Below are 27,054 nucleotides of genomic sequence, written 5' to 3'. Positions count from 1 at the left end.
TGTCACAGGATGTTTGCTGGAGCTGGGAAATCACCTCTCAGCTGTTAATTTGTGACAAAGAGGAACTGAGGTGTCACAAACCCTCGAATTGGCTTCCCAGCCAGACTTTGCAAATCCTCCAGAGAGAAAATCAGCACAAGATGTTCAGCTGCACAGCAAGGAGACCTCTTTTAAGTTTCCCCATAGACCTAGAGGAGTTAACAGTGTCAGAGCAGAGGGAAGCATCCCAACATTGCTCTCAGGGATAAGAGCAGGGAAGAGATTGCAGAGCTTACAGGATGAGAAAGAAATTAAACTGCAGCACACAAAACCCCAATATCCCCGCTGCAGGCTCATCCACTCAGCGAAACCAATCTAATTTGTTGGACTCTTTATTCCCAAAGCCTCCTGAGACCTTGGAGTAACAGAATGAAGCTCCCTGGGGAGAAAAGAAAGTTTCCAGCCTGGAGGAGCAAAAGGGATGTCACGTTTATTTAAACAGAGAGAGGGGACAGCAGGGGACAGAGAGGGAATCCTGGGTGCTCCAAGCCCTGCCAGGCAGATCCCAGAGGCAGGTGCTGTCAGGAGTTGGATTTTACTGAAACAGCTCTGATAACACCAGAGGAGCCCTGCCTGGTGGCAGTGGTGTTAGTGCAAAGGTGAAACAAGAGAACAGCACTCCCAACCTCTCCCTGACAGCAGCACAGGTCCCCTTTGGAGAGATCATCCTGGTTTGCTCCAGGCGGCTGCAGAGGACAAACAGCCCAGGGAACACAAAGGGCTGTGGGGCTTCCTGAGCCGCAGGGATAAAGGAGGGATGTGCTGGAAGGTGGGAATGAGGAGGGCAGGAGGGAGCAGCCTGGAGGAGGTGCAGGGAGTCCCCCAGCCAGCAGAAGTGTCCAGAAGTTTGCTTGTGGGCCAGCTGGTGTGGGAAAGCACTGAGAAAAAATCACAGCAGGCTAGGAAAATGATTTCCTTAACACTGAGAAATCAGGCTTGCCATGGATCACAGAGGAAGGGGCTGGCTGGGCAGCAGCACTGGCAATTTCCCTGAGCACTCCTGGGAGCTGCCATGGGCATTCCCTCAGTGCCAGAAGGGAGTCACATCTGCCCTGCAGATGTGTGATCACAACACAGCCAGCTGCTGCAGCTTCCAGGCCATGGCCAGAGCCTCGAGGTGATTGTTCAAGGATTTGTGACTGTCCTTTCTCAGAGCTCTGCACCCCCTTAGCTGGACCTGAATCCAGCTCCATGTGTGCTGGAGATCCATGGTCTCCTGTTCCAAGCCTTGCCCAGTTGAATTTTTGATATCTCACAGCCTGTCTTGCACCCCTGGTTCAGTGTCTGATCACCCTCAGCACGATTTTCTTGTCCCCTTCTGTCTAATGAGGATTTCCCCTGTTCCCACTTGTGGACTCTGACCTCTCCCCCATGAACCTCTGGGAGGTGCCACCTCCTCCTGTCAGGCCATTGCAGATCATGATGAGATCTCATCTTCCTCTTCTCTTCTACAGCCTGAACAGACCCAGCCCCCTCAGCCTCTCCATCCCTGACCACTCTGTTCTCCATCCCTGACCACTCTGTTCTCCATCCCTGGCCATTTTGTTCTCCATCCCTGACCACTCTGTTCTCCATCCCTGGTCATTTTGATGGCTGGACCCACTGGCCTTGCACTGGGATCCAAGAGGGCAAGGATCCCTTTCCTTGCCACGCTGCCACCCTCACTAACAGCTTTTGCAGGGCTCAGTGTCCATTTATGGCAAATCTTTCCCTGGATGCAGCAGTGTCAGTTCTGGTGTTCCTCCCAGGATTTTGCTTTTGTATTTATTGACCTTTCTGAGGCTCCAGCAGCCCATTCCTGCAGCTGGCCTGGTCCCCATGGACAGTAGCCCTGTCCTCAGGGTCCCCACTGACCCCCAAAATGTGGGGAAGGTGCTCCAAGGTCTGTGCTGCCAAGCTGAGCAGTTTTATTCTGAAACAGCTACAAGAACATTGCTATGTTTCCATGCAATTTAAAACAGAAATTAATAAGATTATTTTTAATTGAAATGGAGTCGGCATTCTGTGCTCCAAACTCTGTATAAACCAAAATTTCTGATGCCTGACCTGCTCGTGTGTCTAAATCTGCCTTCCCTCATTCAGACAGAGCTGCTCATAGTAATACATTATTCAGTGGTTCAGTCCTTCTGTCCACGAGCCAAACCCATTTTTGTAAATGTATTCATTGCTCCCTCCTGTTTGTTGACTTGTTATGTGAAGGACATTCAGCCTGGAGGGAGGATTTGGGAGCATTCTGCTTTGTTTGCCAAAGAGAGGGTGCACAATTTTACTCAGGGTATAGCTGAGACACTCTGAGCTCAGTCCCACCCTGACACAAAGCTGTCCCATGTCACTGCCAGGAGAATTGAGTCCTCAGGAATTCCTCAGCCTTTGTTTCCATGTGCTGGCAGAGCTAGGCTGGAGAAAGTCTTGGATTGTGTTCCCATTAAATTAGCATCAGATTCCTTCATTTAGCCATTGAAGCATTTCCCTCTCCTCTGGTTATCTTATTTTTGAAACTTTTGAAATGCTACTTTTAAAATTTTGGGTCAGGAAATGCCCAGTATTTGCTCTCTTACAGAAAGATGAACAATAATGTGCAAAAAGAAAATAATCACATTTCTTTTGAACGGAGAAATCCTTTCTGAGTCCTCTGGAACATCTACTGATCTGGTACCCCTGGGGGTATCAGGGCAGGCCCCCCTCCACAGGCTGGAGATGTTCTGGGAGAACATCTGGATGCCACCTCTGGCAGCAGGGAGCCCCCAGGGATGGGCACAGCCCCAGCCCCAGCCCCTCACACAACCCCAAGCAGTGTCCCCATCAGGGAGCCGCTGATGTGGCACTAATTTGGCCGTGAGTTGCTGCTGGAGGTCTGCTCTCCTTCCTGCCCGGGGCTGCACAGGCTCTCAGGGTGAAAGATTTACAGTGTTCTGGAGAGACAGGGTTATCCTTCAGGAGACAGGAACAGTGACAAGCTGGGTTGTTTCATCTTCATTCCCCTCCTGAAATCCCTCTTGATTCATTACACTTTGTCCTTCCCCTTGCTGTAATGAAATAAAAATGTTTATGTTGATATATAAAGATAGCAACATTGATTTTCCTTTCTGCAGTAGATTTGATTACTATCAAGCTTCCAAAGCCTTCCCGAGGTCTTTCTTTATTTTATTGCAACACCTTTTCAAACTCGCAGCTTTTTCCTAATTGTATTTTGTGCTGAGAGAAGCATGTGGAAGGACTGGGGAGGGAAGCAGGAGAGCTCTCTGAGGGGCCCTTTCCATGCATTAAGATGTTCAGGTGCTCTGATTTTACCAAGACGCTGCTCCGCAAATTCCATATTTGCGAAGACTGCAGATGAAATTATAAACATGAGACTGCGAGCAAAGTTATTTCAGATTTATTATTGCTGCTTCTGGATTTTCATTTCATCTCCAGTCCCTGGGGGTTTTAGAGGTTTACCAATATTTTGACACTATTTGCATTCCTGTCTCAGTGCACGGTGCCTTCAGTGTGCTTGTAGGAAGGGATGAGCAGCTGTGGGGAAAATGTTCAGGTGCCTTAAATACGATCAAAACCAGAGCCAGATTTAAAGTTTAGCCAACTTGTTTGTCCCTGTGTTAAACCAGAAGGGGAAATTCCAGGAAATCTCTGGGAGGACAGGAGGATTGGATATCTGCAGCTGAATTTTACACCTCTGGAGATTCCTTCTGCCCTGTGGCATGGGGAGAGCAGAGGCTGGGGCTGTGCTGGTGCAGTATTTTCAATCCTCGAGATGCAAAAAGCACTGGGAACGTTTACAGTGCCTGTGCTGATACAGAGCAGGACACAGAAATCACCACGAGGCTGCAGGACAAGCTCCAGCACAGCTGCTCTGGCTCCAGGGCTAAGCTGGTCCTACAGCAAAGCCTGTCTTGTTAAGCTGCTTAGAGTTATTGATTACTGAGGCAGAATGTTCATTATTCTGGAATCCATGAAAAGGCTGCTTGTTTCCATTTTTTCCTAACGACCAGTGTTCCCCAATTAATCTTGGCTTTGTTATGAATGCAGGAAAGATTCCTTGTAACCACTGAAGGAATTGATTTTTCGGGTTTCAGTGTTTCTGTTCAGCACAACTTCACCATTTCCTTGTTTGCCTTGAAAAAAGGGGGGTGAGGGGGTGGGATGTGCGTGAAGCTGGAGCAGGTTTTTCCCTCTGGGTGTTCATTTAGTGGTTTAAAGATCAGCTTCCCAACAGTGCCTGGAAGCACGTTTGGATAAGGCTGGGTTCAAAATGTTTGTGGAATTCAACAGCTTCCTCAGCGAGCTGTCTGGGAAGATCCTGGATGAGCCTTCCCAGTCCAGCAGCACAGAATGTTAAATATGCATGGACATGGGACTGATGGCCACACATCTTTCTTGGGAATTCTGTAATTCTTCCATGGCTCTACAGTAGCAATTCCACAAGTTGTCCTAAAGTCCTTTTATTTTCCAAAAAATATCCCACTGGAAATGAAATTTCAGCACCAGCAGAAGTTTCGGAACATTTCCATTCAAAGGAAAGATAATAATTTTCTATTTGCACATTATTTTTTATCTTTCTGTGGTCAAATCTTGGCCATTTCCTCTCTCAAAATTGTTAAAGTAGCATTTCAAAACTGCCTGAAATATTATTACAAGATATTTAGACAAAGGGGAAATGCTTTAAGGATTAAATGAAGGGGAAACACAATCCAAGATTTTCTTCTGAGAGTGGTTCAGTCTCTCTTCAGAGGGTTGACTTGGGGATTTTCCTGCATCTTTTCTGACCTTTGATTTTTTTTTTTTCCTTACTTCTAACTTAAAAGCTGTTGGAGAATGTCCAAAGGAGGGATGTGAGGATGGTGAAGAGCAGACTCATGAGGAGGAGCTGAGGGAGCAGCACTTGGTCTGCTCAGATGGAGCAGAGGACACTGAGATCAGACCCCACTGCTCTGCTCTGTGACAGGGACAGGAGGCAGGGAATGGCTGGAGCTGTGCCAGGGAGGGTCAGGCTGGAGATGAGGAAAGGTTGTTGCCCAGAGGGTGCTGGCACTGCCCAGGCTCCCCAGGGAACGGGCACGGCCCCGAGGCTGCCAGAGCTCCAGGAGCTCCAGGACAGCGCTGCCAGGGATGCTCAGGGTGGGGTTCTGGGGGTGTCTGTGCAGGGCCAGGGGCTGGGCTGGCTCATCCTGGGGGTCCCTCCCAGCTCAGGAGTTCCATATTCTATGGCCTCAATTGCCATGGTCTGGCAGCCCAGTTCCTTGCTCCTAATTCCTTGTTCCTTGCTCAGCTAATGAATGTTTGAGTGTCCCTCACCCCACACATGCTCTGAACCCCAGCTGTTCAAGTACAGGAGGTACAAGGAAGTCGGGGTGTGACCCCAAACCTTCCCACATACTGAGGGGCTGCACTACAGGACCAAAGAATGACCCCGAGCTGGATCTCGAAAAATGTCAGGCAGGAAATCACAGAATCCCAGACTGGTTTGGGTTGGAAAGGGCCTTAAAGCTCATCCAGTGCCACCCCTGCCATGGGCAGGGACACCTTCCACCATCCCAGACTGCTCCAAGCCCCATCCAGCCTGGCCTTGGACACTGCCAGGGATCCAGGGGCAGCCACAGCTGCTCTGGGCACCCTGTGCCAGGGCCTGCCACCCTCATAGCAAAGAATTTAATGTGTTCATCTAATCTAAATTTCCCCTCCTTCAGTTTGATCCCATTCCCCCTTGTCCTGTCCCTACAGCTCCTGACAAAGGGTCACTCTCTGGCTTCCCTGTAGCCCCTTCACACCTTGGAAAGGTTCTGGGCGGTGTCCACACAACCTTCTCTTCTCCAGGCTGAGCAGCCCCAGCTCTCTCAGCCTCTCTCCAGACAGGGGTGCACACCTGAGGGGGGCTCTGAGCAGTTCCACACCTGTTGACAGGCAGGGTCTTTAGTACTGGGGTTTTGGTGAGATAAATGCTGGTGTTTCTTGGCTATTTCTGCCCCCAACACCCACTGGGGGAGGTGACAATCTCAAATTCCAACTCAGGAATTACCCTTCACCAACCTAACCCTGAGCTACCCAGCCTCACTTGGTATTTCTTGTCTCCAGCTGCATCTGAACACTCAGGAAACTCCCTCAGCATTAAACCCTCTGTTAGCTGGATTAGTGCTGGTAATGAAAGCATTGTTAGGGCTGCTTTTCAGAGATGCTTTCACACACAGAATCCTGCAGTTTTCCTGGCAGTGGGCTGGGCACAAGCCCCTCACTAAGCTGAGAGATGTCTTTGCTGTAAAGTCAATTACTGTAGAAAATCCACCACCACAAAGGGCATAATGCAATTATTTGGAATTGATTTCTAATAAGCTTATTAATAGACATGTGGGGAAGTTCAAGTTTGCTGAGGGAGTTTATAATAATAGCTGTCAAATTCCCATTAGCTTCTATCTCAGGGGATTTCACAGCACTCTGCAAATCCTGAACTCATTCCTAAAGAGGAAGTGCTGCCCAATGCCCACTTGCATTTTGCTTGGGAAAGCTGCATTTAATTCCCCTTTTCACCACCAGCACAATCCTCCATGAGTCTTCCAAGAAAGCAAAGAAGAAAAAAACAGGTGTTCCTTCTGCAGGAGAGTGGGAGGAGAGACCCCACAAGCACCAGTAGGGGCAGGAAGATGCCAAACAAGGTGACAACCTAGGCTGGGGGAAGGTGGCCCTGCCAATGGCAGGGGCTGGAATGAGATTTAAGGTCCCTTCCACCCAAATCATGCTGGGATTCTCTAAATTTGAAAGAAGTCTTTCGGAACAAAATCAGCCTGTCTTGGGTTGCACTACAGGATGTGACCAGCAGTGTGGATTCTGTCACCTTCTGTTAAACCAGCTGGGGCAGTGTTCTTTATCTTTTCACAGCCCATCCTTCCTCCAGGAGATATCTCCTGTTCATGGCCATGGAGTCCCACTGCAGGACTGATAAAATTCCATCATCCCATGGGGAGATGCTCCAGCCAGGGGGAGGAGCCAAGCATTTCCTACCCAGATAAAATCTGAGATTTGCAACATCAGAGCAGCCTTTTCCACTGGATCCCAGAGGAAAACCAGACCCTTCCACATCATCACTGGGCCTTTGGAGGAAAACTGCACCTTGTACAGGAGCACTGCTCCAGCTGAGCCACATCTGTCACTGCAGGAGGATGCAGCCACCATGGAATGGGACTGCTGCCAACACCCTGCCTGACTGACGGCTGTCAGGATGGATTCTGGCTCTGGCAGGGCTTTACATCTGTTCTTTGTAATACTGTATTTCTATTTTCATTTTCCTAGTAAAGAACTGTTATTCCTGTTCCCATCTCTTTGCCTGAGATCCCCTTAATTCCAAAATTATAATAATTTGGAGGGAGGGGGTTTACATTCTCCATTTCAAAGAGAGGCTCCTGCCTTTCTTAGCAGACACCTGTCTTTCAGCACAAGACACAACCCTAAGAGGGGAGGATCAATCCTATCTCCAGGCCTAAAATGGGAGACATGTCCCACTGCCAGCTTCTCTTCATGGGCTTTGAAGGAACCTGAGAGGGAAGAACATGGATTTACAGCTTTTCACAACCTAAAGCTCCTTCCTGCTCTGCCATGAAGGAATTCCAAGCTGTGGGCATTTGGATTTCAGCAGGAAAGCCAAGTGAGGATGGTGACAGCAGCCACAGGGATGATAATGAGCCGGGAGCATCTCCAGGAGGATGCAGCACCTGCCAGCCAGGGAGGAGGGGAGGCAGCAGGGGATGGAGCCAAGTGCAGGGCACAGATGGCTGAAAGCACAGCTCACTCCTGCAGCTCACAGGGGCTCCGGCTGCCTCATGAGAAACTTTATGTGCTGATTTGCAGAGCTCCAGAGCCAGCCAACAGCAGGAGCTACCCAGGGAAAGAGGAATGACAACAGCAGGAGCTTTTACGAGGCTGTCAGGGTTGGTGTTGGCCTTTCCTGCCCTGGGCAGCCTGGCCCTAGGAGAGATTTCATGGCAAATCTAAATAAAGTTGAAGTACCCAAGTGAAACTGAAGCATTCATGCCCCCTACAATAAATACCTCCTGCTCTGTAAGGAACATGGAATCACGGCTTTATTTATTTTTCCTTCTAAGATGAGCTTCACATAAGTTTGCAGACCAGGAAAAGCAGTATCAGCATAGACAGGATTGTGCTGGAATAAATCCATTTCTTCATCTGGCATCCCCCAACTATATTTGGCCTCCTGGTCTAGCCTTTTTTAGTTGGGCTTTTTTTAGAGTTGCAGTGGACATGAAATAAATCTGACCCTTCTTAATTTATATTCATCTCAGTTGATGCCATTTGAAGAAGAGTTTTCCCTTCCTAAGCTGACCAGATAATAATTAATAGACTGGATAATTACACCATCAGGCCTGCCGTTTTGCATGAATGGGGATGTGTTACTTTAATATTTTAAAACTTCCCAGATTGTTTCAGACATATGGGGATTTTAGAACATTTACTGTGCCAGGCTGCTGAAGGACCAGGCTTAACTGAAGTTATTGTAATCATGCCATTGTTTTCTGAAAACCCTGGGAAAATAGACATTGTAAAGAAATATTGTCAACTGAAATAGATTCCAGGATGGGAAGTGGGAAATTGCTCCATTAGAGCACGTGTGTATTACAACATTAGGCAATTATTGAATTAACAGATGGCAGAGGCTGCTCAGAGCCCTGCAAACAGAGGCCAGCAGCAAGTGAGGAAGGGAAAGTCAGATGCTAATGCAGGCAGGAGCTGAATACCCCCTCAATCGCTGGCCCGTGGGAATTCCAGGGATTAAAGGGATGCCTAGGTCTCCCAGCAGCAATAAATTGATAAATGTAAATCTGTGCATTCCTCCACTCCCCCAGTTTATGGCAAATTGGTCCCCAAAAGGTGATTTCCCTGGTTCCCCCAGCAGCAGAGGAAAAATAAAGAGGAAAGAGAGGGGAAGCAAAGAAGGCAAGGTCACAAAATGGGATAACGAGGATCTCTGCCCAGGTGTGAGTCTGGGAATGCTCACCTGGAACACAGCAAAGTCCAGGTCACCCCAACACCTCTCCTGGAGGAATCCCAACCACATCCAGCAGCTCCACACCAAACTGCTCCAAATCACAGCCTGCAGTGACACCTGGCATCTCTGCTCCTTGTTACAGGGCCCTTGCTTAAGGGATGAAATTTCACTGGAGCAAAGATTGTAAGGCTGAAATCTGCCAGATCCCTGGGGGCAGGAGGGGACTTAAAGCCTCCTGGGAACAGCTGCTGTGAGCACAATTCCTGTCCCTGCTCTGGGCATGGAGGAGGTAGAGGAGGATTTTGACCCTGGCAAGCCCTGTCCCCTCTGGGAGAGGGACTCTGCTCCTGCCTCTGCCACTGCTCAGCTGGGAGGAGTTTTAGTCCTTGGTAATTCCAAGAGCAGAAGCTTTGTCTTGGGTTGCACTGCAGGATGTGACCAGCAGTGTGGATTCTGTCACCATCTGTTAAACCAGCTGGGGCAGTGTTCTTTATCTTTTCACAGCCCATCCTTCCTCCAGGAGATATCTCCTGTTCATGGCCATTGAGTCCCACTGCAGGACTGATAAAATTCCATCATCCCATGGGGAGATGCTCCAGCCAGGGGGAGGAGCCAAACATTTCCTACCCTGATAAAATCTGAGATTTGGAACATCAGAGCAGCCTTTTCCACTGGATTCCAGAGGGAAACCAGACCCTTCCACATCATCACTGGAGCTCCGGAGGGAAACTGCACCTTGTACAGGAGCACTGCTCCAACTGAGCCACATCTGTCACTGCAGGAGGATGCAGCCACCATGGGATGGGACTGCTGCCAACACCCTGCCTGACTGATGGGGTGTCAGGTTGTACTCTGACTTTGTCAGGGTTTGGGGTTTGTTCTTTGTAGTACTGTGTTTCTATTTTAATTTCCCTAGTAAAGAACTGTTATTCCTAATTCCCGTCTCTTTGTCTGAGAGCCCCTTGATTTCAAAATTACAATAATTTGGAGGGAGAGGGTTTACATTTTCCATTTCAAGAGATACTCCTGCCTTTCAAACCATGGCAGGCTTGAGAAAGGCTCATTAGCCTGAAAGAAGGAACAGGAGCTTGGGAAGTGGCTTTGCTCAGGGAGCAGTGAATTGTTTATACAGAGCTCCACAGCTGGAAAAATGGAATTTACCATGGAGGTATCCAGGGCCTCTCCTTCCACTGCCTGTGGCCAGAGCACTTTCCTGGGCACGTGGCTGATCCCCTAAATCCCCTCAAGCAGCAAGAAAATTTAGATGACACCAACTTCTTGAGCAGTTTATAACCCCAGGCTCTGTTTTCAGCATGAGACATTTTGCATTAAGTGGAAAAGTGTGCATTGAGCCACATGCAGTAGGAAAGAGCTGGATTTTTGGGAGATGGACAGTGAGTGTTGTTCCAGCTCTCCAAAGCTCAACAGTTTCTTGAAAAAGTTTGGGTTTGACTGTCACGTGGAAAAAAAAATCAATCATTCACACCATTTTAGCAATTATCCCCCATTTTAGATTTAATTTGTCAAAATTGGAACCCTGGTGTTCAATTGAAACTCAAAATAGCTGTTACATTGTTCTGAAGTTTAAATATTTACTGATTTCAAATTCTGTAAAATACAAGTCCTCTTCTTTTTAATTTTTTTCCCCCCACAGGTGGCAAGGTCTGTCCACAGAGCTCCCCTGATGGCAGCAGGATTAAATACAACTTTTTCCTGCAGGATCCATTGGGTTTTAATAATTAAATAGGCAATGGGTGGCTAGAGGGACTGTACCCACAGCCCCATGTCATTAATATCTTACATCTATAATTAACTTTTATCTTTTGATTTAAAGATGAGCCACAGCTTGGCTTAAAACTCAGAACTCTTTCCCTCTCGCAGACAGGGACTGGGGATGAATTTTCAGTGAAGAACATGGAAAACAAAGACACTTGGGAGATTTCGGAGCCCCAGTGCTGTTTCGGTGGTGCCATGGAAACTCAGGCATGCTGAGGGCCAGGTGCCCAAAGGCATTTGGGAGTTTAGGGATGCAGATGGATGGGTTGGTCAGAGGCACAGCAGGCAGGGAAAAGGATGGTTTAAAATCCAGATACAACAGTAAGAGCTCAGACCCAGGTCAGGGATCTCAGGCTGTGACCTGAGAGCTGTGGGGAGGGCACAGTGGGCAGAGGGCTGTGAGCCAGCTCAAAGGAGTCCTCAAGGGATTTAGAAAAATGACTTTCACCCACACCGCTGCACAGTCCACAATTCCCAAGTGTTTGCTTCTCCACCCAAAGCTGAAGTAGAATCCACAAACTGGAGATGTTTGAAAATTCCTGGTCTGGCCCGTTTGGAAGACCCAGACTCCCAACAAGAAGGGCAAAACAACTTTAATGATCCTTCTCCCCAAAGAACTCATTTATGCTTACAGAGAAAGTAGAAATTGAATTGGGCATTATGAAAAATTCTCTCTGTAGCTGCAACTACAACCCAGATAATTCATTTAGGCTAAATATACAGCTGTAATTGAAAAATCCAAATAAGGGATGCATATGCATTGATCCATATGATTTAAATCAAGCTATAAAACATCAACATTATCCAGCAAAAGCTGCTGAGGAAACAGCAGCCAAGCAGAATATGAAATTCCAGGGAGACCATTGCACTGGCTGGGAGGAGGACTTAATTGATTTTGACAAAGAAACCTATTTGCTGTTTAATTGATTCCTACTCTAAATTCCTAGCACTTTCAGGCCTAGCAGAGAGAAGCAGCAGAATAGTGATTACCCAGAGCAAATTACAGCTGGCCAAGGCTAGAGTACTTCAGGTCTGGTAATTCTCTATTTACCAAATTACTGCTGTGGATTTTTAGAGAAACACTAAAATGAGCTCATAGAAGCACACAAATCACCTCAAGTTACAGGAGGGTTGAAAGAGCTGCCCAGGCCCCAGAAGGACCTGGGGGGAAGCAGTAACATCCTCACTTTATCCCAAAAGTGTCCCTGCCTCTTCTGCACCTCTCTAGGGTAGCAAGAGCTGTGTTTGCTGGGAAGGACGGGCTCACAAATTGTGCCAGTGCTGTAAAATCCTCTTGGAGTCCTTTCTCAGCTTTGAGATGTCTGTGTCACACTTCTCCAGGGGTTTCCACCACCTGACTGAGCCCCAGGGTGTCTTCCCTGCTCCTGGACAGAAGCTGCTCAGCAGCACATCTGGGTACAGCTGTGTTAGGCTGCTGCCCCTCTCACATCTCCAGTGCCTCCCAGGGACTTCATGGGCATCACTGGGCCTTTGCCTTCCCATCAGGGATGGGGGAGAATGACTTTCTTCCCATCTTAAAACAGAGAAGCAACTCCTGCAAGTCAGGCACTGCCTCCCACCCAGGTCACTTGAGAGAGTGATGGTGTGAGGGTGCTTGGGAAAGTCATGGAAATGGGAAAAGGACCTCAGAAACTGCTCAGGACCTCAAAAATGGGAAAATAGAGAGAAATGGGAAAAGGATCTCATTTCTGCTCTCCACAGTGACCTGAAAGGAGATTGTGGCACTGTGGGGGTTGCCCTCTCCACCCAAGCAGCGGCAATAGGACATGGGAGAACAGCCTTAGGTTGTGCCAGGACAGGTTTGGGCTGGAGATCTGGACAAATTTCTTCATTGAAAGCCTTGGAACAGGCTCCTTGGGGCCGTGGTGGAGTCACCAGCCATGGAAGGTTCAAAAAGAAAAAAAGAGAGGATTTCATAGTCTGGTTTGGGAGGCAGGATGGTGTTTGGTCAGAGGTCTTTTCCAGCACTAGAGATGCTGTGATCCAGGATCCCAAGGAATGCACAGCTGGATTGTGCAGAGCTGCCAAGCACAGCTCCACAGGCCCTGCCCTGTGCTGGGGCTGAGCTAATTCCAGCTGTGACCAACAAGGATGCCCAGTTCCTCCTCCTGCTGCCAGCCCTGCAAGCACAAACCAGCACCCCCAGGGCATCCCCTCACTTTTCACAAGCCCCTATTTCCCCAGTGCCTCCCTAACAGTGACCAGTGGACTCAGGGCAGGGATTTCTCCATTTGAGAAATCCATTCCCATTTCAGAATCCCTCCCCCTCCCAGCTCACCCATTTCCCACATGGTGCCAGGCAGAGCTGGGGCTGGCACATGGAAAGCTGGGATAGAAATGTAACAATTACAGCCTGGACAGAGGTTCAGATTGGATATTGGGGAAAATGCCTTCCCTGAAAGGGTTGTAAGCATGAGGTTGTACAGGGAAGCAGTGGAGTCACTGTCCCCAGAACATTCTAAAGATGTGGGCATGTGGCACTTGAGGACATGGGTGAGTGGTGAATGTGGCTGATGGCTGGACTTGATGATCTCAAAGGTTTTTTCCAAACTTAACAATTCTATGATTCTGTGATTATTATCATCAATATTTTAGGACAGATCTCATTCTTTCAGGCCTTAGACACTTCTTCCACCTCTCCTGCTGAAAGCAACAGAGCACAGCCACCTCAAACCTCAGAGCTGGCACTTGTCCACGAGCCACTAAAGTGTTCTGCAACCTCCAGAAAATGCTGAAACCTCCTCCACCAGTTTGGGAATGTAGATGACAAATGACAGCTTTGCAGGTTGACCTTTTGCAGGCTGTCCCCTCATTAAGAGCAGAAGCCCTGGAAATCACTCATCCTCACCTGAGCTATGGCCTGAGGGACTGCATTAGTGACTGAATTCCTCAGTGCATCCTTTCAGAAAGATCTGGCAGACCTGGAGGCCCCCCTGGAATTTCTTTCCCCCCCACAGATGTGGGCACCTGACTAGAAATGGAGCCTCTGATCTGATTCAGGACAGAAACAGCCTGAAAATCTTCTTACTTCCAACAGAGCAACTTCCCAAACCAGTCTCCAGTCAAAGGAAGGAGCAGAGAAGCAGGGCTTTGCTGTTAAGATTCACCCAGCTGCACTTCCAGCTGAATTCTTCACAACTTCCAGAGAAAGCAGGATGGAAACTGTGGTTTGGATGGGAAGGGACTTCAAAGCTCAGCTCATCCCACCCCAGGACACCTTCCACGATCCCAGGCTGCTCCCAGCCCTGTCCAACCTGCCCTTGGGCACTTCCAGGGATGGAAGGCACTGGAACAGAGACCAAGGAAAGGAGCTTTGAGAGGTGAAGCTCACGGAGGAGGGATAATCCCAGGAAAGGCTGAACCTCCCACCTCCCTGCACTGCTGGGGCAGGGCACAAGTTACAGATCCTGGAACCCCCATTCCCAGGAGGAGCCCCCAGGAGGTCTTGGCAGGTCCTTCTGTCCAGAACTGGCAGGAGGGTCCCCAGTCAATAAACGCCAGGGGCAGCCCTGCCTGGAGCCTTTTCCTGCAGCTCCAAGGAGCTCCCTTGTCCCAGCTGCTCCCAGAATTATCTACCAGCAGCTCCTGGAGCTGAGCCCTCCTCAGGGCGAGGGACAAACGAGATTTCCCAGAGCAGCTCCTGGCATCTCTGAGGAGCTGCAGCCACTGGTGTCCCTGCAAAAGCCAGCAGTGGTTACCAGGGCTCTCGTTTTCCCCTTTTCCTGCTCAGGTTTGTTGGTGGTTTTTTTTTGTTTTGTTTTTTTTTAATTCCTCCCCAAAACAGTCAAAGAGAGGAAGATTAAATTAAAAAAAAAAAAAAAATTAAGAAAGGCACCTTTGTGGTTTCTCCCCAAGCTGAACTGGGGTCCAGGGAGGTGAGGGCAGAAGTTTCTGAGAATTTCTGAGTTTCTGGGTGTGTCTGTGAGAACACAGCCAGCCAGGCTGCCCTGGGAACCAGGGAGTTTCTGTCTGGATCTTCTTCCCATGTTAAATCCACAGGCCAGAACGGAAGAAATCAGCATCTCTCATTCTCCTCAGCAGAAAACTGTGTTAGTCACACCAGGAAACTTGCAGCGCTGAGGACTTCTACCCAGATGCTGCAAAAAACAAGAAATAAGGAAAAGAAATATTTATATTAAACATATTAAAATGGTATATTTTATGTAAGGGATGAATTGTGATATGAAAGTAGCAAATAGATCTGAGAAAAATCAAGAAAAATTAAGAAAATCAAGAAAAATAAAAGGTCAGATATCTTTTCAGTAGTGATTCATTGGCTTAATTGAAAAAGAGATTAAATAAATCAAACTAAATTAAATATATTTCTTTGATATAAACATTTATTTATATATAATTTATGTTATTTATTAAATAAAACAGGTGTATTCCATTTCATCAGATGAAGGAAGAACGTGCAGGAAGTTTATGAGTAAATCCAGTTCACCCTGATGGGTGTCCCTCCTCAGAGCACTCCTGCCCCTTCCACCCCACATCAATTCTCCCTGAGGGAGCTTCAGACCCTCCCAGGGAACAATTCCTTCCCAATTTCCCACCTACACTGAAACACTAATCTTAAAGAAATTAGGATTTTAGTTAGAAGAAACTGGGCTTGAGATAGTTACCTGAAACTTCAATAATTGATTGCCTGTCAATTTATGTTTGCTTAGCTGTGCTTGCAATGGGAAAGGATGAAACTGGTAGTTAGGTCCAATGAACACAAACAATTGCAACCAGAAACTCATTCTTTGCAAAACTGGAGTTGCCCCAAAAGCCATTTGTATTGTCATTGATAGAAAAGGTCAGGGTGAGGAAGACTCACCTTACTTCCTCCTTCTAAGACCCTTCCCCACACAAACGACCCCAGACTCAATTCAAGAAGCCAACCACGCTGTAATAGCCATTCCAGCTAATTACCATGGGAAGCAGGGGATGGGAGGGGCTGGTATTATGAATATGGATTTGTTTGAACCTTTTGTCAATAAATAGACTCTGTGACCACCTGTGATTTTGCAGTGGGTATTAGGGGGTTACCTGACACTGCTGCCCAGCTCTGAATAAACATTCACTTTCTAACTTTAAATTGTTAAAGACTCTTTTGTCTGTCACAGTTGAGTATCAGTGTTAGACCAATACTCATATTTTAGTGAATCAACGCCTCCACCCTGTCAGCTCAAAGCCATTGCCCTTGTCCTGTCACAGTGCTCAGCACTCCCCAGCTCTGATCCTTCCCTGCTTTCCTCATTTCTCCAGTGCCCAAAGCACCAGTGAAGCACAAACCCCTCCCTGTACCTGGGGCTCACCTGTGCTCCTTGGGGCCCTGGCTCAGCCTCCCCAGGAGGAGGAGTAGCCCCAAAACAGCCACACCACCACACAAACAGTGCCATGCCCTGATCTGTGGGAGAGGACACAAGACACAGCCAACAGGAAACAGCACAAGCAAAACACTTCAAACCCTTAAAATTGCTCTTTTCTATTCCACAAAGTGGCACAGGTGTTCCCAATCCATCTCTCACAAGGTAAACACTGCATTTGGGTTGTAATTTGTTTAGCAAACCTTATATTTCCAGCTGTAATTACCCCGTCGAGGCAGCTAAATGAAAATGGCATTTCAAGTGACCTTCAGCTTCCAGCTGCAATCAGCATCCCACAGGAGAGATGGAGCAGGGAGGGGAGGCAGTACAGGATTCCCCAGGTGAGAGGTGCCTGGAACAGGCAGCCAGGTGCTCCTCTAAAATCAGCCAGCTCGAGGCAGAGTGGGGTTTTAGGAAGGACAGCAGCAAAAACCCAAAATGTTGGATTTCCCTGCCAGGAAAAAGGCCCCTGTAGCTGGTATTGCCTCAGCTGGGAGAGCTCAGGATGTGTTTCCTCATAGAAACACCCTGCAAAGCCAAAGTGTGTGAGGACACTGCCCTGCAGGATGGTCCATGCACTGTAAATATTTTGGGGTTCCTCTTCCAGAGGAATGAGGTTTTTTCCAACATCCCCTTGCCAAAAGGCACAGATTATGTTTTGCCTGACACTGAGACACCCAGGGAGTCAACTTGATAAGATACACAATAAAAAACATACAAAATAATTGTAAAAATGGAATTTCCAGTTCTCTTGCATCTGGTTCCCCTCCTGCTCTCCCATCTTCAGCACCTTGCCCCATTCCAGCCCATCCCAGTCCCCAAGTCCAGATACTCAGTTTACCCCTCCTCCCCCAGGCTCACTGAATTCTCACCTCTAACCCAAATCCATCCTGGAGGATTTCCCACTGCTTTTCCATGCAGCCTCTCACCTGCTGTCCCCAGTCCTTCTGCTGTCTCCTCCTCCAGGTCTCTCTGCTTTCCCACTCCACCCCACCCCAGCCTTAACCTCAACCTCTCCCCCCTTCCCAGCTGTTTCTGTCCCAGACAATCTCCTGTACCAGCCCCCATGCCTTCCAGGGCACCTGGGGAGAGCCAGGCAGCAATCTGTGCCTCCTGCACTAAGCTCCTGCCACTTTAGGAAGCAAGCTTCACAAAAACATGAATTAAAAAGTGAAATCCATACAGAGAATGGCACAAAATCCAGCCCTGTCAGCATCCAGCAGGTCAGTCACCCTCTGATCCTCCCCTCCAACTCCACTGCTGGAGAAGCCAAAGCCATTGCTGGATGTAAGTAAATACAGGAACCAGAGGGAGTCCAGCAAGTCAATGCTGCAAATGAACAGCTCCTGCAAATGGATTTCCCTTTCCCAGGGGCAGCAGAGCAGGGCAGTGACTCCCTGGCTGTGCTCTGTACCCACAGGAGCAGCTGGGGCTCGTTCTGCAGCAAGGGGCAGCTCAGCAGGGTCAGGGCAGCCAGCCTAGCAGTGCTGGAGGTGTCAGGGCTTTAACAAACCCTCCAAAGACCCTCTGGAGTCGTCACAAGCTCAGACTCTGCTTGTAAGGCAGCCTGAAGCAGATTTATTGACCCCCACACCACCCTCAGGGCACAAAGGGAAGGAAAGCAAAGGAATGCTCCAAATCCAGCTCAAAGTCCTGCCAGGACCAGCCCCAAGCATCTGAATGGGGGAAGAGCTGAATGCTGCCAGCAGCTGGAAAAGCATTGGAATGCTTCAGCAGGGAGCACAGGGCACTGCAAAGTGATGGCCCTGCAGGCACCTGAGCCCTCTCACACAAAGCTGTGTACTCTGCAGCTCCCAACCCCACCCTGGTCTCAGCTGGCCCCTGCAGGCTGGCACAGCCCACTCACAGCAGGGACATCCCTCCAGGGCTCTGTCCCGTGCCCTGCATGTCCAGATTGCTCTGGGTTTAGGGCTGAAAGAGGCAAGAGCAGTCGGTGGTTGCTGTAAAGTTATTTTTTTGAAGCACATTAGTTTCAAAGAGTCCAAGGCTGTAAAATCTGTGTTAAAACTTTCTGGCATACAGTCCCAAACAGAAGCAGCTCCCTGGTATAAAGTCCTGGGCAGAGGCAGGAGCAGCACTTCTCTGCCACAGTCCTGAGCAAAGGCAGAAACTCCCTGGTCTTTTTCTTCTTTTTTCTTGTGGTGTAGTGTTGACAATGATGGTGCAGGAAGAGAGAAGGAGAGAGCTCTCACTCTAATACCTGGATTTTTATTTACAAATTACCCATTGAGCTAAAAACAGCAAACCTAAAGCATTTATTTAAAACCTAGTAGGACTCTAGATCTATAGTACAAAAGTGGTGTTAATTCTTACACATATAGAATTATTTGTGTAAACAGATATGCTATCTGAAGAATGTAAGCAGTGGTCTTACTGTGTTTTTATTAATGTCTAGAGCTATGTTTTTGAGCTCTCATTGAAGCTTGTTTTTTTACACTAGATTCTAAGGCTTTTTCTCTCTTAAGGCACTTAAAACATATTCTTACTTATTTAGTTAAAACTGAAGCTTACACCTCTACTTCATGTCTGTGTGGCTTAATGTATTTTAATTTCTCACTCAGCTTCTTCTAACACAAGAGAAGATGCAGTAGGAGAGGGAGGGGCATGGAAAGGGACACAAGGAAAGCACAGAACTGAGTGAAAACCAGCAGAACAGAGTTCCTGCCTGCCCACATCAGCCACCAGAACAGAGCCCACAATCTGATTTTGCTCCCACACTGACCAGCCACAGCAACTTCAACCCATCCATTCCAAATTAATTCCTATGAGCTCTGAATATCTCAATTTTTTCCCATCACAGGATCTCAAAGTAACACAAATTAGAACCAGACAGCTCATGGCTGGGCAGGGGCTCAGCTCCCCAAGCAGCCCTTCAGGGAGGCCCCAAACCTTTTATATACTCAGAGTATTTTATATACTCTGAGTATTCTGCAGCAAGTCATTACCCAGCTCTGGAGAAGGGATGACAATATCCAAGAGTGACAGAAAACATGGAAGGGAAAGGGAAATTTAGTTCCTTGCAAGCAACTACAGAGCGTTTGCCTTCCAGCACTTGCTGAGAGCTTAATTTTAACAAAGCTGCTTGGGAAACTCACCTTAAGCCATTCCCTCTGCCAGGTAGGAAAACATGGAAATAGGCTGGTTAATGCCTCCTAATTTCACTCATAAAATGTGTCAGCCTGCTGGAGTGATGCCCAAGGAGCATCCACCCACACCAGCACACTCAGCCCTGACCTGCAGGTCAGGTAGTGGAGCAGAGAACAGCAGGGATGGAAGGGGAGAGCAGCGGGGATGGAAGGAAGAACAGCAGCAGTACATGAAAATGAAATAATTAAAATGCTACAAAAACTGGCAGAGGGATGTGGTGGCATCCCCCAAAAAGTGGAACAAGAAGCAAGTGCCCCTGTGAGTGCATTTAAAGTTTAAGTCAGCCCAGAAGTGAGCTGGCACAGGGGCACAGCAGCAGCAGGGCAGGGGGAGGCAGTCACCAGGGCAATAATGACCAGAATCAGGGAATGCTGCATCATTCCCAGGGCTGTGAGAGCCAGAGTTGCTGCCTCAAGGCACATCTTCCCTGCCAAGGTGTTTGCTTAGGGCTGTCACATTACCAACACATTTCTCATTTCTAGCCAAAACTACTCAAAATAAGCATGGATAATCAGGCAGGCTTGGAGACAATGAAGAACAACCTGGATACTTGCCCAGAGCTCAGAGGAGCTTCAACCTTAAACACTGCAGGAAGCCAGTCCATTCATCATTCCCAGCTTCTTCCCACCCTTATCCCCTGCTGTTCCTGCAGCATGGATGAGAGCAGATCAAACAAAAAAGTCAAACCATTCCCATGTGCAGCTGCTCAAAGTTTTCTCTTCTAGTTTGGTGTAAAAAGTCTCCATGGTGAATCTTTGGCTGTTAAAAACTAAAACAGGGAGAGGTTTCCACTCCACAAGCTCTGCAGGAGAAGCCTCTCTTTTCAAGCAGAGCTTTAGGAGCTGCCACAGAAAGGTCATTTCAGCCTGTGGTAGCTCTTCTGCTCCAGTCTCTGCAGCCTTTCTTGAGGCTTTTTTAGTTTTACATTTCTGGGCTATTCATCACCAGCTCCAGCACAGGGAGGTTCTGGCCACACACAGCACTGGGGTTCCCAGAGGGTCCCACGAGCTGTGGGCTCAGGGCACAGGCAGCCAGGAGTGCTCTCAATAAATGGATTTAATGGCCATGCAAGAACACATCCCACTGATCCATGGGCAGGAGCAGCAGGATCTGCTGGGCTGAGCACTATGTTAGCACAGCTCAGATTGCTGCACTGACTAATCAATACCAAGTGCAGGAATGCCCAGCTATTCCTCAAAATTCACTTTTGTAATCAGGCAAGTTTAAGCTGGCATTCCTAGGTGGTAAGATAGAACTTTGTATTAAGAAGACAACACAGTTGATTTCCCACCAAGCAGCAGGGCTGGCTCCAATATCCCCAATTCCCACTCCCCCAGTTCAGCAGCAGTTACAGGAGACAGAACTGCTGAGCTTTTTTCCAGAGAGAAGTCCCTGTGCAGCTGAGAGCACACAGGGCAGGGATGACCCCTGAACTCTCTCACATCTCAGCAACACCTTGGCCTGGCAGCTTAAACTGCCTGATTATTTTGCCTTCAGCACAAGCTGGTTGTTACAGGAGGGAAAGCTTTGTTTGGTACATGCTGAGCTCAGGGAATCAGGATCCAAACCTTTCCTCCATGAGGGGGTTGTGCTGCATGAAGGAATAATTGCTGCCCAAACCCAGAGCCCACACACTGCTGCCTCAGCACAAAGCCTTGGCACACAGGGGTGGATGAGGAGTGCTGATGGAAAAGTGGCCACTTTGTGGGAGAGGAGGAAGTTCCACCTCTTCAAGTCCACATTCACCATCCACAGTCCCTGCTTCTGATCCTCATGAAACAACTTTAATTATCTTTGAATTAACAAAAACACTTCTGGAAGAAGCAGTACTCACATGAGAGCAGATTCCACTTCTGGTCTTGAAGATAGGATGAGAAACCTGGAGCAGGAGCTTTTCCTCTCTGAAGGCAGAAGGATGAAGGACCAGGAGCAGAGCTTTTCCTCTCCAAGTCCCACAGGCACCTGGTCCATCAGCCCAGCCCACACCATTTCCTGGCCAGTCTGGAGGCATGGGGCTCCCCAGCCTCTTCCAAAGGGAGCTGGACATGGCTCTGGAAGAGCTCTGAGCTCCCCAGAAGCCCTGGTGAGGGCAGGGCAGTGCTGGCAGCAAGTGTCTGTCCCCATCAGTGAGGGCACAGCCCCCCCACCTTCCAGCCCCCCAAACAAACTGCTCCAGGCAGCAGCACAAACACAGGAGGGGAATTTGGCCTGGAAGGAGCAATGCCAAGGGATGCCAGGGCTCTGACAGCCCCTCAGCACAGGACACCACCAGCAGGGCACACATTTCCCTCCAGGCTAAGGAGAAAGAAGGAATTACAACTTCCCAGGACAATATGGGCACTTACCCAGCTGGGATCCTGCATCCCTGAGTGCACAGTGAATTCCATCAAGGAAGAGGGGGAAGAGCACAGCTCACACCCACTGAGCAATTCTCCAGCCTTCATCCAAGAGAAAGCAGAGACAGGATTTGTGTATGCAGCAGTTTTATTTTAAGCAGTTATGGCCCAGTACAAGCAGCTTTTAGGAAGACAATTCTTTACACTTTACCCTTACTGAAGGTTTAATGCCAACAGCAAGTGTTGTTTTATCCCTTACATGGGGGTGCTGGAGGCTTGCAGGTGCCCAGCTCCTTCTGCCTCTGCCTTCTCCTGGGAGGATTGACCCCCCCTGGGGGAGAAGGGTCCCACCAGCCAGGACAGAGGAGTGTTGTTCTTCAGGTAATCCAGCAGCTCCTCCATGTACTCCTGGATCACAGCCAGCTCCCTCTGGCTCTGGCTCAAGACACTGCTGGACAGATCCTGGAAGGAGTTTGCCTCTGAGAAAGCAGCATGCAGCTCCCTGATGGCACTGAGGGGCTGCTCGAGCCTGTCCCGCAGGCTGCAGGGCACGCCCTGGATGGCAGCCACCAGCCCAGAGCAGCTGAGGTGCAGCTGCTGGGTGATCCTGCGTGCCATCAGCAGGGTCAGACACTCCATCTCCTGGGAGGAGGAGGAAGGACACGATAAGGAATGAATCACTTAAAAATCGAGGGGATGCCCAGAGCCCTCTGCTCCCTCCCCAGGAAGGTACCTCTGGCTCTGCAGGGTTTTCATCTCCACTCTCCTCGAGATACTTCCTACTCCAGTCCAGCCACATCTGCTGTAGTTTCTCCTGCCCCTCCTGAAGCTTTTGATTAAATCCTTGCTTGAATGCCTCAACCTGTGGCAGGGGAAGATCAGAGTGCCAGGACAGCCAGATCAGCTGGGGAATTGCAAAGCTCCTCAGCACAGCAGTGAAGCTGAGACAGGACCAGGGCTTTGGTCCCCTCCTCCCAGGGAGGCTCTACCTACCAGCTCAAGGATGCAGTGGAGCTGTGCCAGGGGCCCCTGCATGCCCTGCCAGACCTGCTTGATCCTGGCTGTGGAGTGAGGGTGGGCAAAGGGGTGAAGTTCCTCCAAGAGAGAGCCCAGGCGCACAGAGTACCTCCTCTGCTCCTGGGGCAGCACATCTGTGCCCTCCTCACACACTGCCAGCTGGGCTGGGGACAGAGGCAGTGCCTGGGTCAGATGTCACAGGCCCAGGAGACCCCAGACTGGCAGCCAGGGACCCTCCAGTGTGGCTGCCCACAATTCCTGTCCAGGTTGGAGAGGGCTTGGAGCTCCCTGGGATAGTGGAAGGTGTCCCTGCCCATGGTGAGAAGCCCAGAATGAGCTTTAAGGTGCCTTCCAACCCAAACCATTCTGGGATTCTCTTCTTCCCTTCAGCCCCATTCCAGAGTAGTGGGGTGAGGAATGGGGCTGACCATCCCCAGTCCAATAGTTCCCACCTCCATAGCCACATCCACCCTTTCCTTACCTGGCTCCTCACTTCCAACAGGGAGGGAGTCACCTCCTGCTGTCCCCAGCACAGCCTCTGCTCCACAGACACTGCTCTGTCCCAGCCCAGGCTGCAGAGCCAGCCCAGCTGCACTGCTCACTGCGGGTCTGGCATCCCCCTCGCTGCTCTGCAGGGTCTCCCTGGTGACATCCAGCACCTCCTGCACTCTGCTGCTCACTGCCCCCTTCACCTCAGCCACTCTGGATGACACCAGCTCCTTTGTGTCACAGAGGATCTGGGGAACAGGAGGAATGGCAGAGAATGGAGTGGGCTGTGCCTCACACTGAAATTCTGAATTCAGGGGGACACACAGTACAGTGGCAGTTCAGTGTTTTCTCTGGTGGGAGCTTGCATCACCCACTCAGGTGTGTGAGCCTACATCACTCCCTAGCTTGGAAAGCCCACCAAGGATTTCTGACTCCTTGATTCAGAAAGGAGATTCCAAGAACCAGGCCCCTCTGCCTGCCAGGAACAGCACAGACTGATTCTTACCTGTTCCACTGGCTTTGGAAGGAGTGGCAGCTTCTCCCCCACTCTATCCAAACTCTTGGAAGCATACTCACTCACTGCAGCAACTGAAGAGAGAACAAAACAAAATGTGTCAAAACCTGGTTCTCTGCAATTTCACTTCAAGCTCCACCTTGCAAAAACCAATTTTAGGAAAGTCAGCATCAGAGTCAACCCCTGACTCTCCACCACACTGCTGGGATTAGGGCCCAGCTTTAACCTTATTTATAAGCCAGGAATTGTCCTCTCTCTGTGGCAATGGAGTGGTGCATTTCCTCACCCCAGGACTCCTCCCAGCCCTTCCCCAGGGATTTACCGTGGGGTTCCAGGGTGGCCAGCACTGGCTGCACACAGCTGGCCGTGGCCTCGGTCACACTCTGCACCCCTCTCTCTGCAGCATCACACACAGACCTCAGGTAGGGGTGCCTCTCCTTGGTGGAGGCATAAGCTGCAGAAACCACACCACAGGCAGAGCTCACCAGGCTCAGATTGGCCACCTCCTTCACTGCAGCCTGGAACAGCAAAGGAAAGTTCAGCCATGAAGCTCCAAACATGGCCCTGAAAAGTTCCCCCCTGAAATTCCCTGTTTGGGAGGAATTGTCACCAAACCACCTGGCCTACCTGAGGGAGAAACTCTTGCCTTGCTTACACACTTAATTAAATCCATAACTCAGTTGTGACACGAGGGAGCTCTGGCTTTAATGATGGCCCATCCCAGGAAAACTTTCCTCTAGCACAAAGAGCAACCAAGCTTGGAGGTGACCTCAGTTCTTCTGCCACATACCCATCTCCAGTTCACCTGGAATGGTTATTTGACAAGCCAGTATCCCAAGAAAAGCTCCACCAGCCAGGACTGAGCTGGTTTTAAGGGGACAGACTTCACCCTTGCCTGCAAGGATGCTGCTGGTCACAGGAGCAGAGCAAGAGCAGCAGGTCTGAGGGAGGCTGAAACATTGGAGTCTTTCCATGGCAGCACTGCTTACCTGGAGCCAGGCTCTTGAGTTAGAGAAACATCTTTCCTAACCAAGAACCAGTAACCTTGCTGAGCCTAAGAGGTTACAGAGACTTCAGGTCCACACCTTTTGTCTGTGGTGTCACCCAGAAGCTGCAGGGCACAGCCTGAGCAGAGGAAAGTCCCATTTTGGGGGGCTCAGCTCCCCTCAGCCACAGCAGAGCCACCTCCTCACATCCCACAGGGAGCACTGACCTCCTCTTCCTCCAGGGAGCTCTGGGCAGCCTCCTCCTTGTGGGGCACAGCAGAGGCCATGGCAGCTGGAATGCAAGGAACCAAGGCTTTAGGGAAAGATTCCCCCTGCAAGGAGACACTTCCCTCCAGGGTCATAAAAGAGAGAAATTCCTTTACTGTCTGTCCAGGAGAAATCCCAAAGTGGCTTCACAGGAGGGGTCTGTGCCTTGCAAATCTACCTGGTGTCAAGTGTAAGTTCCAGGTGGTTTGTGATAGTCAAAGGAACAAGGAGAACATTCTTTCCTCACCCTAGAGACCAAATATTAATGTATTCAGGAGAGGCACAAGGTACTTCCTTCCTCTGATGCCTTAGGATTTTAGCTTTTATATTTTCCATATACTTCTAATCCTGCAATTCTTCAGTCTCTAACTCTAAACTCCATACCCAGTGTGAGCTGCTGCTTTCCCATTTTGGTCAGACACAACAATTCCTCTCCAACCTGGGAATCAAGGACTCCTCACTGCCTCAGGCCCCAGGAAATGTGAACAAAACAAAAATGAGTTGGAGGGAGCAAACTTAGGGTAAATGACTTCATTACCTGAAGCTGTAATTGGAAGATTAACCCCTAATATACCAATGGACCTAACTTACAAAAGTGTGAAAACTCGTGACCCACTGTCCATTTTTGGGTGCAGCCCCTGGAGAGGCTTTGTCTGCCCAAAGTGCAGTTGAATAAATACACTTCAATAAATATAATCACTTCTTATTCTCTTAATTTTGTCTGGCTTCTTTTTAGGTAGCCCTGTTAAAGGCATCACCTCCCCACCAAGGCTTCAAGAAATTCTTGACTAAATGAAACAATAACAGCAAAAGTGAGAGAAAACAGAGCTCAAGGGTCTGCCCTGCTGCTATCAGACTCCAACACCTGAACAGGCCTCCCAGAAAAATACCTCTTTTACCTGTTGGAGGTGAGCAGACTTCCAGCAAGGAAGAAACAACACTCACTATGCTCCAGCACCCCCTCCTGCCTTTTTACACTGACTGAGATGGGGCAAGGCAGGACCTTCTGGGAAGCAGCAGGAAGGAGCCAGGCCCTGTCCTGGCCAATTAGAGAACAGGGCTGCCATGGGGCTCGTTAATTGTTCTAATTACATTAATTACTCTGGAGTGAGGCAGGTACACCTTGTCCTGTGTAAAGCAGCTTTCATCAGCAATGACTATGGGAAGGTGTGAAAACAGTTTGCTAGTCCTGCATGAATGATATTTAATGATTAATCATGTTTCTAGATTAGGGATGAGCAATAGGATTTGGGGTTATTAATTTCTAAAGCTTAATTTCTAAGTTTGTCTGAAGTGCCACAATCCTTTGCCATCATGTTCTGTGCTCTCTGACGAGTTAGCTGCAGTTCTCCTTTTGGATTCTGAATCTCCCTGGATTCTAAACATTACAAGTAATTGAATTTATTTATTAATTATTTATTTATTTATTAAAATGATTTTTCTGATGGCAGACACCAAGTACCAAAGTTCACCATTTTTACACTAAATATATGGCATTATCAGTGCTTTCTCAGGCACATCTAATGGTAAACTCAGTGTTAGAAAAAGGGGGAAAAAGCACTTTGGAATGGCCCTGGCTGCAAAGATCATGGGCTCACGCAGTTTTGTGCATGATGAGCCTGGCTGATCGTGAGGCTGCCAAACAAACCTGTTCCAATGGCCATGGAGCTGCTGCTGGAGGCTCCCCCAGGAAATCTGGGGATGCTGGCACACTGTGATCAGTAACAGAGGCCAGGAGAGTGATCAGTGAGATGTCCCTGTGTGTGCCCTGGGGTCTGTGCTGCAGGGGAGCACAAAGCCCCTCCAAGCAGCCCCTGTGCTGTAGACAAGCCCTGCAGCAGTGCTGGGCCCTGCAGGAGGATCCAGCAGCCTGGGGTTGTGCTTTGCCTCCAGGTTTTTGTGTGACAGCAGCAGCCCTGGAACGTGTCACCCTGCACAGAGCTGCCCCAGCCCAGGCTCACTGCTCCTTTGCATGGCCATGCTTGTATGGCTGTGACATACAGGGACACAAAGGGCCTGAGATGTCCAGGCAGCCCCCTCTGCCTGCAGCAGTAACAGCTTTGAGTTTCACTTGGGGAGGTTTTACAGCTGGTCTGTGGGC

At 49.1% G+C, this 27,054-nt stretch overlaps 1 protein-coding gene across 1 annotated transcript; it reads right to left on the bottom strand.

Annotated features, from left to right (window-relative positions):
- Positions 1 to 21,852: 21,852 nt before the first annotated feature.
- On the bottom strand, positions 21,853 to 25,576 carry LOC117004351 (perilipin-3-like). Its single transcript, XM_042779814.1, has 8 exons — positions 25,570 to 25,576; positions 24,914 to 24,978; positions 24,023 to 24,218; positions 23,692 to 23,774; positions 23,179 to 23,434; positions 22,674 to 22,861; positions 22,414 to 22,542; positions 21,853 to 22,322 (listed from the first exon to the last, which is right to left on the bottom strand). The coding sequence occupies exons 1-8, from the start codon at positions 25,574 to 25,576 to the stop codon at positions 21,936 to 21,938; spliced, it is 1,311 nt and encodes a 436-aa protein (XP_042635748.1). The 3' UTR covers positions 21,853 to 21,935.
- Positions 25,577 to 27,054: the final 1,478 nt, after the last annotated feature.

The sequence above is a fragment of the Catharus ustulatus genome, chromosome 17 (assembly GCF_009819885.2).
Source record: "Catharus ustulatus isolate bCatUst1 chromosome 17, bCatUst1.pri.v2, whole genome shotgun sequence".
NCBI classification, from domain to species: Eukaryota; Metazoa; Chordata; class Aves; order Passeriformes; family Turdidae; genus Catharus; species Catharus ustulatus.
The sequence above is the reverse complement of the archived record's forward strand: the minus strand, read 5'-3'. Positions and strand labels throughout refer to the sequence as shown.

Coding starts and splice junctions, on each gene's coding strand:
- LOC117004351 (XM_042779814.1), bottom strand. Junction 24,219..24,913: donor GCTCCCTGGAGGAAGAGGAG/GTCAGTGCTCCC, acceptor TTGCTGTTCCAG/GCTGCAGTGAAGGAGGTGGC. Junction 22,543..22,673: donor TCCACTGCATCCTTGAGCTG/GTAGGTAGAGCC, acceptor CCCCTGCCACAG/GTTGAGGCATTCAAGCAAGG.